This window comes from Sphaeramia orbicularis, chromosome 22 (genome assembly GCF_902148855.1).
Source record: "Sphaeramia orbicularis chromosome 22, fSphaOr1.1, whole genome shotgun sequence".
In the NCBI taxonomy this organism is placed as follows: Eukaryota; Metazoa; Chordata; class Actinopteri; order Kurtiformes; family Apogonidae; genus Sphaeramia; species Sphaeramia orbicularis.
The window spans coordinates 35,032,265-35,046,278 of NC_043978.1; the positions used below are offsets into that span (position 1 = coordinate 35,032,265).

General features: G+C 39.5%; 1 protein-coding gene and 1 pseudogene across 1 annotated transcript; both read left to right on the top strand.

The window, feature by feature from the left end:
• Positions 1 to 6,257: 6,257 nt before the first annotated feature.
• LOC115414202 (cytochrome P450 1B1-like) lies at positions 6,258 to 8,921 on the top strand. Its single transcript, XM_030127437.1, is given in 6 exon segments — positions 6,258 to 6,982; positions 6,985 to 7,377; positions 7,380 to 7,685; positions 7,688 to 7,717; positions 7,720 to 7,794; positions 7,797 to 8,921. Coding segments are annotated over 6 exon segments (1,563 nt in total). The 5' UTR covers positions 6,258 to 6,519; the 3' UTR covers positions 8,093 to 8,921.
• Positions 8,922 to 10,262: 1,341 nt separating this feature from the next.
• LOC115414203 (cytochrome P450 1B1 pseudogene) lies at positions 10,263 to 12,125 on the top strand (annotated as a pseudogene).
• Positions 12,126 to 14,014: the final 1,889 nt, after the last annotated feature.

Here is a 14,014-nt window from a genome sequence, read left to right on the forward strand (position 1 = left end):
TCTGAATATTTGTTATATTCTGACCATAAATAATAATTTTAATCCACAATTAACTGTCTATTTTTCTTACATTCACTAAGGAAGAAAAATCACCCTTTAAAATCCAGAGAAATATTGATTTTACATTTAGTGTCATGATACTGACAACTGACATTTTATCAAGATAAAAATTAAAATCAGTAGGAATGGGAAATCCAAAAAACTATAGGTGACGTGTTCCAGTATTTATGTCCATATAATGTCCTTTATTGATCCTTTTAGAATCAATAAGATTACTTTCTCCCAATGACAGACATAAAATCAGATCTAAACTCACCATACACCTAGGAAAATTGCAAAAATGTCATTTGGTGGAAGTGCTGCCAGTCTTTCCATTTTAAAAGGTCAGATCTCCTTAATAAAGAGGCATCTGGTAAATTATATTGTAAGATAATAACATATAAGGCATGCAACTCTTTAGTATTAAAAGACATAATGTTATGGCCTGAGTATCACCATGAGGCATTTTATCATATGTCACTGATATTCTGTCTTGGAATATCAGGTACATTAACCCCTATGGATCCCCCTAATTTACTGTCCTCTGGGGATTTACATGTAATGTATATGCAAAAAAACTGCTATAAAAATCATATGTGTGTGTGTGTGTGTGTGTGTGTGTATATATATATTTAGTATAAATCTCTTAAACCACCTTAGAGCTGCTCAAAACTACCAAAAAGTTTCATAATTTTCAGAATTTTAACCCTTTAAAAGCCAGTTTGAAAGCATGAAGACACTGTTGTTACTGTTTTAAAAATAACAATACTTTAAAAAAAAAAAAATTATAGTTCAAATGTAAATCAGGGAGGCATACTTTTTGGCATGACAGTCCTACACTGCAAAAAAAAAAAAAAAAAGGGGAATGAAATCACTGTTATCGTTAATCTTATAGCGTGTGATACCATACAACACTAAATCCCTAAACCATGCATGGAAAATATCTCATATTTTGTGTGTGGGTTTTTTTTTGTTTTTTTTTTAATTAAAACAGGTGGCATCACATATTCAAACTGGCATTTTTAGTGTTAAAATCTTGAAAATCTTTGAATATGTAGAGAAAAGAAGAAAAACATTCATATATAATGATTTTATAGCAGTTAGTTTGTGCCCTTTTTTGACTCGAGGGTCCTCAGAGGGTGCACAGAGTGTAACTAGACCTGTAAGAGTGACTAATATTAGTTTTTCTTTCTTTTTATGTCTAAAAAGAATCACTCTTGCAGAAATCCACGCAAAAAGCTATAACAAAGCCATAATGGTCACCATATCAAAAAAAAAGAAAAATGACAAAAATGTACAGAAATGGCCTGAGGGGTCCCTAAGGGTTAAACCTTTATATGACCTTAAAGCTTATTCATCCATTTATGTATTATCAGTTACATTTATATTGTACATTGTGGCATAAAGTTGAATTTCGACCCAAATAATAAAACAGCAGAGTAATGTCATTCCGTGATGGAGATGGAAATGCGCATCAGACTGAGTCCTACCGATGTCTCAGCCTGTCTCTGGTGAGCTCACGGAGTTGGGGTCATCTGGAAGCCATTTCTCCTTGTGCTTTCTCCCTCGTCTCATTTTAATCTCTCAGTGCAGCCACACACACGCACACACACACACACACACACACACACACACCTCCCCCTCCCGCCCTGCTCCCCGGGGAAGCCGGAGTTCAGTGACCGAGCTCCGTGCACGCCAAGCCGGCATGGCACGCAAGCTCATCGCCGCTGCGCTCCCCTAGACACGCAAAAACTTTACGGCATTAGAAACAAATATCCCTATACATAATGGATGTCTCCTGTCCTGGACGCCACATTAAGTGAAGATCTATCACGCAGCCTGCACACAGCGAAGAGGGAAACTGTCCAGACCGAAAGGAGTGTGAGAAAGATAGGGCTATAAATTACTTTATTAATAATAGAAGACGTTAGGGTTTGTCTGCAACAAAGTGACCTCACTAAACTTTGTGATGATGTAACTACATCTTCTTATCGGTTGCTTTCATCGCATGCAATTATTTGAATTCGAATAAAAGTGATCTGATTTAGTCCAATTAATTTTTGCATTTTCCACACCACATGTTGAGCAGTTCATTTAATTTACTGAATGATGTAAAGATTGCTAAAGATCTGAAACCTTGAGTGTTTTTACTTTTCTTTCTTTCTCATAGACTCCTTTCAAGCCTTTAAAGTGCAGTAAATTGTAATCTGGGTGGTCACTGGGTTGAATCATAGTGCTGACCTTGATTACACTCCTGAAAAGTACAGCAACAAGGACCACATGAAAGTACAGTATGTGTAAGAAAATATTGTGCTAAAGTTAAAAATCATACTTCTGGAGAGGGTCTGAATCCATGTTTCCACAATGTAACCAAGAAACTTAAATCATTCCAAGAAAGCATTCTCCAAAAGTAGTTCTCTCCTCTTATGTGGCCTGTTTGATATTGCCTGCAGCGACACATCTTTACACACAGCAGGTCTAACACAACAGAGATAACCGGACCCCTCTGAATGTTATTCTCTGTCAGGAAAAATCCAAATGTATACTAGCATGAGAGATATTCATCCAACTTATTTCAAATGTCCTGTGAAGCTGCTGCCTTCACTATCTTCTCTTATACAAGTGATTGCATTCACTTCAGTTGCGTGAGGTTCATTATGTTCTATGAAGTAAAATATGTGCGCCAGAGTCTTTCTGCAGCGTGATCGTGGTGTACAAATTCTTTGCTAAATTATTTCACTCAAGGCCATAACTATTTATGTTTTTTGGCATTACAGCCAGCATTGATTAAGATATTTCTAAACACGCACATTCCAGAGCAGCTGCTGTTAAACATTCAATTCATACAATAGATAGACATATTAAAAAAAAAAAAAAAAATGTAAATGTTGATATATTTGTTTGCTGTAAAAGTATTAGCCTTTGTGAGAAACTAAAGCTCTGAGAAATGCTTTAAGACTTTTCTTATTTTTCAGTATAATCAACACCATGTGATATCATGACCTGCAGAATTTGAGATGTCATGAACTGTTGTTTTTTTTTTTGTGTGTGTACATATTAAAATACTGCTTATTTGTACCACTTTAGCCACCAGTCGAGTTTGTATCACCACACTGAAGTAAATTGTTCCTTTGCCCGCACATCATTCCTCAGACTTTTTACACACAAACAACAATCAGGTCAGACAGTGACATTTTCTTCCAAGTGTCTCTCTTTCCTCATATTGTGGTCTGGCGAGCAAAAACGTTCTCATTTCAAACATCACCATCTCTAACTAGCAATGTCCGGTGGTTACCTCCTGGCTGCCTGAGATGGCGCTGGCCCAGAGGATGTTTTGTTGGTCTGTTTACTGGTTGTCTGCGTTGTTTTTGGCTGCAGCTTTTTAAGTCTTGGCTCACCTTGTTCTCTCAAGAAAGAAAAAAAAAAGCTTAATGTACTCTCAAATTCCTGTATTCTCTCTGCTCTTCCCTTTCCTAAGTCCCACCAGCTCCCCAACTGCCTGTTGGACCCCTGGCTTTCCTCTCCCCCCCCGCCCCACCCCCACATCACCCCAAATCCCTACCCCCTTCCCCCTCTTCCTTCCTCCTTGTCGGTGCTGTGCGTGACAGTAGCTCACTGAGAAGTGGAAATGAGACTAGTAAACAATGATTAGCTCCAGAGCCGGGGCAGCCTTAGTCTACCATTGGTCCTGTCTCCACAGAGCGAGGGCCCACCCGCCAGCACATGACATGCAGCAGCATATAGACCCCCCTCCTCATCCCATCCCAGCCCCCCCCTTCTTCCTCGCCCCCTCCTGTCTACCACCCCCTTCTCAGCTAGAGTCAACGCGGGGTCAGGGCCAACCTTTCACAGCCAGGTTACAAGGGGTAATCACAGGCAAACACAGCAGCCACACGCAAAATGCACACACGACACCCCCCACCTCAGACCCCGGCACACACCCCACCCTGTCACACACACACACACACAAACTGCAGTCCCCTCTCCCGCCATCCACTCCCCACACCACCCCCCCCCCATTCCTCAACCACAGACCTGGCTCTAATTAGCGTGATGGGGATGCGATTGGCCACATGTGTATGAGTAGCAGACTTAGGCAAGGAGGTGGTGTTGGTGGCAAGGAGGGGGGAGGGATTCCCCCTATAGGGATAGAGGAGAGAAGAAACAGTCATCCCCAGTGCAGGCAGTGTATCCGAAGACATTGCTATGTCTCTGGTTAACCAAGGAATCATTCTCGAGGCTTTGGTGCTCAGCCACACCACATTTCTCAAGACAAACAGCTCTCAGGCAGAGCTCGGAACCAGCAAACTCTAAAAGGCTGTTTGAGGAACATTATTGTGAAAGAATGACACATAACATAAAAATGTAGCTACACTTACTTTTATTGTTCCCTTTCTGTTTGTTTTCACAAGGCATGAATATGAGCTGTTATTGAAATGCTATACATCGCTGTGGTTGTGACTGTACGGTTGGAGTTTGAGAATAAATACAAAATGTTCTGACATATCTATTGCAGCAGAGAAATGTTTGGTTTTTAGGTCCAGTCAATCAGGTTGTAAAAATATCTACAGTTACAGAAGGAGGTACTATAATGATGAAGTAGACACACACGGTGCTTGGTTATTTTATTTAAATGATAAGAAATGTGTGAAAAGTGTAAAAAGACTTTGATTTTAATGCACCTTGTCCTCACCCATCGCCTTTACTAAATAATCACGAACTGTGCTTGTGTGGTACTGAAGTTTCTGTCCCTCTGACTTAGCGCCTTACTTCGGAAATGTTTTAGTACCTTCAATTAGGGTCATTACCTCCCTGCAAAAATAAACTTCACAGTTGGTAGGAAAACAGAAACAAATTTTGTCTTCCGCACACAGAGGGAAAATGTTTTGCCTTGGGAATATATTCTCTTTGAAATGAAGGTTTTATACAATCAACAGAAATGAGGTTCCATATGTCTCTTGTAATTTATGTCTGTCTATCTAATATTAGCGGGCAATTATAAATATGACCGAAATGTGACCCTAAACATTTTCTTCCTTTGTCAGTCAAGAGTACTTTTTGTTTTATATTTCAGATTTCACTTTATGAAGGGAGAAGCACTCTCAAGGGGTGGACACTGAAGTTAACTGTGGTGTGATGTAACCTGAAGCTTTGAAGCAAAAAAGAAGTTGTTGCAAATTCAAATATTAATGTTTCATGGCTTGTGCTCTTAAATATTCCGTCAGTTTTGTTTTGGGTGTGTTCAGTCAAATTATTTCACTGCAGATTTACCTTTAAAAGAAGAAATGAGGAAGCAAAGTGAGACATTTGGATGGGAGCTTGATCTTTATAACTGATATTATAGCTTTGATTAATCTTTCTGTCAATAAAAAATGTGCTGTGGAATGCTTAATATCTGAGGCTGTGTTTTAATATTATATATGTTGTAATAAATCTACTCCTAATTATATTTCTTTTGAAGCCTTATTAAAAATGAATGACTTTTTTTTTTTTTTTTTTTTAATTAGAACTGCATTTGTCAAACAAATCCTTTTATATCACAAATGGCATGTCATTAAAAAAAAAAAAAAGTAACAAACCATGCAAAACTGATAGATTTCCTCCACAAAATCACTTCATTTCTCCTTAAAGACTTACTGTTACTTAAATTCAGACTTTTCTGCAGAATACATCACTACATTCAACTTTCTAACAGTAAAATAATACAAATGCTTTTATTTCCAAAAGGTGGCCCTGCAAGAATAACGAAATACACTTTCAAAATCAATAAATAACGTCGCGATTACTTTACCTAAAATATAAATATACTCAAGTGTAAACTCGGTCAAGAGTTGACAAACCGTGCGCAAACAGGTTTTTGGAGCCACGGTGCGCCCACGGAGTCTGATGCAGCCACAAAATACACAGATACGAATAAAATACGCAAACACCGCCAGTCACTCCAATTAGTACTTAAAATTGGCTCGACACGTTTCCTACTAAATCTGTTCACGAGTTGCTGAGTCTCTCTGTGGAGTGGATGTCAGTCGTTCACGCTGCACGCTCACGGTGTCCCACAACGCTCGCAAGTGCGCGCCTCCAACACCGACCGACAGCAGAGAGATAATATAGAGGGGTCTGCAGGGCTACCACAATGGGAGGAGTATGAAAGTTATCCTGAGCCCTGCCCACAACTGCTAAACATATAAGACGCTGTAGTGAAGCAAAAAGCAGGCACTTAAGCCTTAAATCTTGATGAAAAGACAAGGACCGAAACTTATCCAAACTCTCTATTGTTTACAGTTTTTATTCAGACTTTAAAAAAAAAATAAATAATGACAACACTGGCATTTGATTAACACATAAGAAATATTTTTCTCACCTGATATGGATCTACAAGAGCTTTATTAATTTTTTTCTCCACAAAAATCAAACCGACAGACTGCTGAAAAGTGAAGACATTTTCTCTTTTTTGTGGATCAAGTGTGAGCATTTATCACCATGGTGCTGGACACTGAATTTGGTTTGAAGGGCAGCAGCATCATCAGAGAGTGGAGCGGACAGGTCCAGCCTGCTCTGGTTGCCACTTTTGTGTTCCTCTTCTGTCTAGAAGCCTGTATATGGGTCAGGAACCTCAGACTCAAAAGAAGACTGCCTGGACCCTTCGCCTGGCCTGTGGTGGGCAACGCCATGCAGCTGGGTCAAATGCCTCACATCACCTTTGCCAAGCTAGCCAAGAAATATGGCAATGTGTACCAGATACGACTGGGCTGCAGCGATATTGTGGTTCTGAATGGAGACAAGGCGATACGTCAGGCTCTGATACAGCACAGTACTGAGTTTGCAGGCAGACCCAACTTTGTCTCTTTCCAGATGATCTCTGGAGGCAGGAGTATGACATTTACTAATTACAGCAAACAGTGGAAAGCACACAGGAAAATTGCCCAATCCAGCCTCAGAGCCTTTCCTCTGCAAACAGTCAGACCAAAAAAGCCTTTGAGCAACATGTTACAGCTGAGGCCATGGAGCTGGTGCAGATCATTTTGCGCCACAGCACTGATGGACGGTATTTTGAAGCTGCACATGAATTAACAGTAGCTGCTGCAAACGTGATGTGCGCTCTCTGCTTTGGGAGGCGATATGGACATGAGGACCTGGAGTTCAGGACCCTGCTTAAAAGGGTGGAGAAGTTTGGGGAGACAGTAGGTGCAGGTAGTTTGGTAGATGTCATGCCCTGGCTCCAGTCCTTTCCTAACCCAGTGCGCAGTGTCTATGAAAACTTCAAAAACCTCAATGAGGAGTTTTTTACCTTTGTGAAAGACAAAGTGGGACAACACAGAGAGTCCTACAATCCTGATGTGACAAGGACATGAGTGATGCCATCATAAATGTGATTGAGCACGAAAATGACAGTGGACTGACCAAAGAGTTTGTTGAAGCAACAGTCACAGATCTAATTGGAGCAGGTCAAGACACAGTATCAACTCTCATGCAGTGGATGCTTCTCCTCCTAGTCAAATACCCAGACGTCCAAGCCAAGCTACACAACCTCATAGACAAAGTAGTCGGCCCGGACAGACTGCCATCAACTGAGGACAGACGCAGTTTAGCCTACCTGGACGCCTTCATTTATGAGACCATGCGCTTCACCAGCTTTGTTCCTGTCACAATCCTCACTCCACGACCTCAGATGTCACTATTGAAGTCTCCACATCCCCAAAGACACTGTGGTCTTTATCAATCAGTGGTCTGTCAACCATGACCCACTGAAGTGGAAGACCCTCACATTTTTGACCCCACACGCTTCCTGGATGAAAACGGGGATCTCGATAAAGACATAACCAACAATGTGATGATCTTTTCAACAGGTAAAAGGAGGTGCATCGGCAACCAGATCGCCAAGGTGGAGGCATTTTTATTTATAGCAATTTTGCTGCATCAGTGTAGCTTTGAGAATAACCCTTCTGAGCACATCAGTCTTGATTGCTCCTATGGGCTTACACTGAAGCCCCTCCGATTCTGTGTTACTGCCAAGCTCAGGGGAAAGCTGCTTGGCGTAGTTTCCCCAGCATGAACAGCATGTTCCAGTACTGTGACTCAAGGCCAGCAAAGACCAGACACTTTCCCATACATGACATTTAACAGTGAGTATCGACATACCTGCACTAAATCCTATTGTTGTATGTTCATATTTAATGGTGATATTAATTAATATCTTAACATGATCCATATTTGCATTATTGTTGATGCAGGACTGAGAATATGATTTCAAGTATGTATCCGTACAACTACAAATTAAAGTATAAAGCTCAAGGACTGTTGGGGTCATTGTAAATGTATTCAATCTCTACTTCACAATATACTTGATAGGATTTTGTACAAAGTTGTTGAAGTCTGTATCGTGTACTTGTTTTACATCCACTATTGCGCATGTACAGATCAGGTGCATGCAGGAATTAGCTACATCTTTTAAATGTCAACTTAAACTAATGTAACTGTATATGAAATGCTTGTGAATGTTATGCAATCACTTGATGAAATATTGTTCTCAAATGTAATATGTAGAAATATATTTAACCTTTGTCACATAAAGCAGTTACAAAATATTTTTCTATAATTCCATATTTCAGGTATAATTAAATGTTTTATGTATTTCACTATCTACTGTACTCGAAGCATATGAAGACATATTTTGTAAAGGTATATTGGTCAAAGGGGAGCATAATGCTAGTATGTTTGTGAAGCTGGGAAATCGAGAGGAAGTCTTTCATCAAGGAACATCGCCTCACTTCAAAGAATGAGACACCATGAACACTTCATAAACTCTTTTTTTGTACACAGGGTTTAGTTTTACTGTACAAACACTGCAGCTACCCCATGCCAAATACACAAGGCCAAAAAAATCACAGAACGCTGGTGTGAAGCATCATGTTTTTTCACTCATCAGGCATTCTTATCAATGATTGTTTACAAGCAACATTTTCAAAGCTACATGTATGTCATAACACACTTTCTTAAAGTCTCAATATTCAGGAAGTGATGCTATAATGTCCAAGGATTGTTTTTCTGTTTCTGTCAAGGCAATAAAGTTTCCTCTGTAGGCCTTGAATGTTTGTGTACATCATGAAGAATATTTTGTTATTAATGTATTGTCTTTATATGATTGAGAAGTTGAAAAATAAGCTATATCTGAAATGAATAAAGTACGCTGTCAATGGTCAGTGGTAATATTAGTGTCTGTGTCCTCATTAATCTTATTACATTAAACTGAATCTTATGAAATGTAATAAAACTGGTCATAAATGTCTCTTTCAATACTAAACCTTTCTTATTTCATATGAAATCCACGTTGGCACCCATCAGATATGTGCCAATAATGTGTAATTTGGTCCCTCTTTTGTTTAGATATCTGTCATTACTCATAGTTATAAAAACTATAAACTTACACATTACTTGAGTTGTGGATGAATATCTTCAAAACCTAAACTGACTGACTGTTTTTAAGTAATCACATTGTTGCATAAGCACCCACATAAGCAGATTTAAGGTTTCTCTTATAGTTGTCTGTTTTGAATTCTGATAAAAATCTATTTGATGCAACCACAACCCAAGAACTCCATTATCTCAGTGACCAGTATTTAAAGGGCTATTATGCCAACAGTAACGCTGCATATATTTTTTATGGAGCATATTAAATTGTACCATTTGTATCTGTTCAGTGTTTGGATCTGAAACCCACAACTTTCATGGTGATATCCCAGAGCCTTTTTCCTGATGGTTATAATTAACAGCTTGGCTGTAAATAACAGAATCCAAGTCCTGTTTAAAATAGCCAAGGAAAGTGCAAACAGCAAATGGATTTATTTGAAGTCATCTAACACCAGAGGAAAAAACCCTTCAACTGCAGATTGTTGTCAGTACATGCAAATTCCAGGCCAGGAACTATACATTATCTTTTAAAAGTGTCATAATAATTTCTGTTACTCTTTAACAATACATCTATGGATTTGTAGATTCTGGCAGCAGGGCCTAGAAAGTAGCTGCTCTCCTTTCTCCAATATCCTACAAGGGATGTGACTGGAAGGAGGCCCAAGTAGAAATAGGGACTAAGGTCTGCAGACTGTGGTCAAAATGGGAGGGGAGAGATAGTAAAAAACCTGAGTCGCTGACCCCTCCCACCATAGAGATACATATAAGCGAAGTGTAAGGGTTGGATCTGCATTCTTCTTAAGTGGTCATTGGAAGACATGCTGCACCACTTCTAAACACCCAACCTGATCAATCCTTTCTCAGTATATCCTCTGTGGAGGAGAGGTGAGGTGGCATGCAAGTTTTGCTTGGAGTCCTTTTTTTCTGTATTTTGTGAATGAAAAAAAATTCCAGGATAACGCAATGGCTCAAGTGGACACTGAATTTGGTTTGAAGGGCAGCAGCATCATCAGAGAGTGGAGTGGACAGGTTCAGCCTGCTCTGGTTGCCACTTTTGTGTTCCTCTTCTGTCTAGAAGCCTATATATGGGTCAGGAACCTCAGACTCAAGAGAAGACTGCCTGGACCCTTCGCCTGGCCTGTGGTGGGCAACGCCATGCAGCTGGGTCAAATGCCTCACATCACCTTGCCAAGCTAGCCAAGAAATATGGCAATGTGTACCAGATACGACTGGGCTGCAGCGATATTGTGGTTTTGAATGGAGACAAGGCGATACGTCCGGCTCTGATACAGCACAGCACTGAGTTTGCAGGCAGACCCAACTTCATCTCTTTTCAATCTGTCTCAGGGGGGAAAAGTATGACTTTCACCAATTACAGCAAACAGTGGAAGATGCACAGGAAAATTGCTCAGTCAACGATCAGAGCATTCTCATCTGCCAACAGCCAGACCAAAAAAGCCTTTGAGCAACAAATTGTGGCTGAAGCCACAGAGCTAGTTGAGATTTTCCTTAAACACAGTACTGAGGGCCAGTACTTCAACCCGGCTCATGAGCTGACAGTAGCTGCAGCTAATGTGATTTGTGCCTTGTGCTTTGGAAAGCGTATGGACATGATGATGTTGAGTTTAGAGCCTTGTTACAGAATGTAGATAAGTTTGGACAGACAGTAGGGGCTGGTAGTTTAGTGGATGTGATGCCATGGCTTCAGTCTTTCCCTAACCCGGTCCGCAGCATTTTTAAAAACTTTAAAGACCTGAACCGAGACTTCTTTATGTTTGTTCGGAACAAGGTGGAGGAGCACAGAGAGACTTTTGATCCAGAGGTAACACGAGATATGAGTGATGCCATTATTGGTGTTATTGACAAAGCTGATAGTGACAACGGTCTGACCACTGACCACACAGAGGGAACGGTGTCAGATCTGATTGGAGCAGGTCTGGACACAGTCTCCACTGCACTTCACTGGATCCTCCTTCTGCTGGCTAAGCATCCTGATATTCAACCAAACTGCATGAACTTGTTGATAAGGTGGTGGGTCGAAGCAGGTTACCTTCAGTTGAGGACAGAGGTCACCTGCCCTATCTGGATGCGTTCATCTATGAAACAATGCGTTTCACCAGCTTTGTCCCTGTTACCATCCCCATTCCACAACCTCAGATGTCACTATTGAAGGACAATTTATCCCCAAAGATACTGTGGTCTTTATCAATCAATGGTCCATTAATCATGACCCTCTGAGTGAAAGAACCCCATATCTTAACCCTTCACGCTTCCTGGATGAAAATGGTTCCCTTGACAAGGATATCACCAACAGTGTTATGATCTTCTCAGCAGGGAAGAGAAGATGCATTGGGGACCAGATTGCTAAAGTGGAGATATTTTTGTTCTTTGCAATTCTACTACACCAGTGTACCTTTGAGAAATGCCCCACCCAGGACCTGTCTTTGGACTGTTCCTATGGATTAACACTGAAGCCTTTAGATTATAAGATCTGTGCCAAACTCAGAGGAGAGTTAGTTAAAAACCAATGAAAAGTTTTTTATTGTCCTGCAAAATAACACAGATAAAGTATAAGGTATGTGTTATAAAATCAAATATTTATGCCTTCAATCACAGAAAATGTTTATATTCTAAACTTGTGCTTCACTGACCAAATAATAAGCTTTCTTTTTACTGCTGACATTAAAAATGTGACCAAAGATAATACTGTACTCAGTTCCAGGTCATGTATATAAATAAAGTACCCTGTAAATACCTTTAGAAAGCATGTGAATTGCATCTGAATTCAGCAGTGACAGCACTGTCTGTAACAGAGAAAACCTAAATATACATCCTCTGGTTGTGCTGCATCATGTAAACGATGGAAAGCAAAGTAATGAAAGCTTTAGTGTGGCAACCAAAACCACAATTCATAATGAACTTTAAGTATGTATTGCTGTTTATATGAGGGTATTTTGCAAAGTTGCCCTAAATTATTGTATAATTTAGAGGACTTGAATAGATTTCACAAGTTTTTTTTGTTTTCTGATGGGAAGAAATTAAGTGCCAACTATTTGTTCTCAACCTAATCCTCTGAGCAATTATTCATCCAGACAGATTTACCTTTGCATGCATTTTCATATTTTACCATCCATTAAAATGTAATGTGCAATACATTGTTGGTATTCTTGTACTGTTAAATCATGATATTAATGTATTCTGTTAACAACTGATTATTACTAATTTAATACTTATTTCTTATACATCATTGTACAACATGATTTGTAAAACAAAACCAGATGTATAAATATATATAGAATATATTGTATTCATTATGAACATGACCCCTAAAGATAACCCTGTGTACTCTGCAGTGTAACAAAATGTACAATCATCAAAATACAAAAAAATACATATTGTGAAATAAAAAATTTTTAATGACTTATATCTGAGTGTTTGAGTTGTACTGGTAAGAGCAGCATGTCCAAAGAAGAATCACAGAGGTCAGGAAGGTTGAAGAGACAATAATAGATTAAGATGTCTGGTTTCAGTGTTGTTGTGAAAGATTAATGTGGGTTACGGGCAATGCATGCTCTTGTTCTTTACAGCTAACAAGCAAGCAGTGACTCCGTACATGAGTACAGGCAACACACAAGCTTCTCTCATCAATATTAAAGGTAGATTGCTCTGTGCTTTGGGCTGATCCTAGGAACACATTTAGACTCAGCAATGACTGTATTAGATTTCATTTCCACACACAGTGAAACTTTTGACCCTTAAGATGACATCATAACTAATAAATGGTGTGAAATCCATAAGTGGCTCTATCAAACACTAATACAAAGTGGCACTCACTGTATTTGTCAGCAAACAGTACAGACATATGCATATCAGACCAGTTAATTCATGTACATCTATTTTCCTTAAGTGCATTTTGATTATACTTTTATTATTAAACAGGCTATAACAGCAAAAGTAATTTGCCTTAATATGATTTCTGTCTCATTTTCTGAAAACATAGAGAGCAATGAAACAATTTCCAGACGTCAGTCATGACAAATTTTGCCACAAGCCACCTGTGTTTGTTAGTTTCTGTCATAGGAATCAAGTTTTCCATAGTTTTCATGGGGTGTTCCCATTTTTCTGTCAGTGTCACAAATCTTATAGTGACAACTGTGACATTTTCATCTTTTTTTTTTTTTTTTGACAAACGCTGAACAAACCTTCTGTAGAATTTGCTTCTAATTGAGTCATGTGCAAAATACTCTAAATTTTTCACTGTACCTTGGGAAAATTTTAGAAAAACCAAACCAACAGCCTTGCTATGGAACATAAATATTGGTTTAAGTTAGAGTAAGTACTTGCTCATTCACATCCCCACTCTTGTCTTTCTCATCCGTTACTTGCCCTGTGGGACCTCGTCTTATTGAGCGGTCCTGAGCTCCCCAGTCTACCTGCGTACGTGCAGAAGCAGCACTTTGAATGAACTCTGAAGGACGCTTGTTTTCACAGTTTTACCACAGAGCAACCAGAAGACATTCTGTACTATTACCGCCTCTCTTACCCCCCCTACCCCCCCTAACCCCTC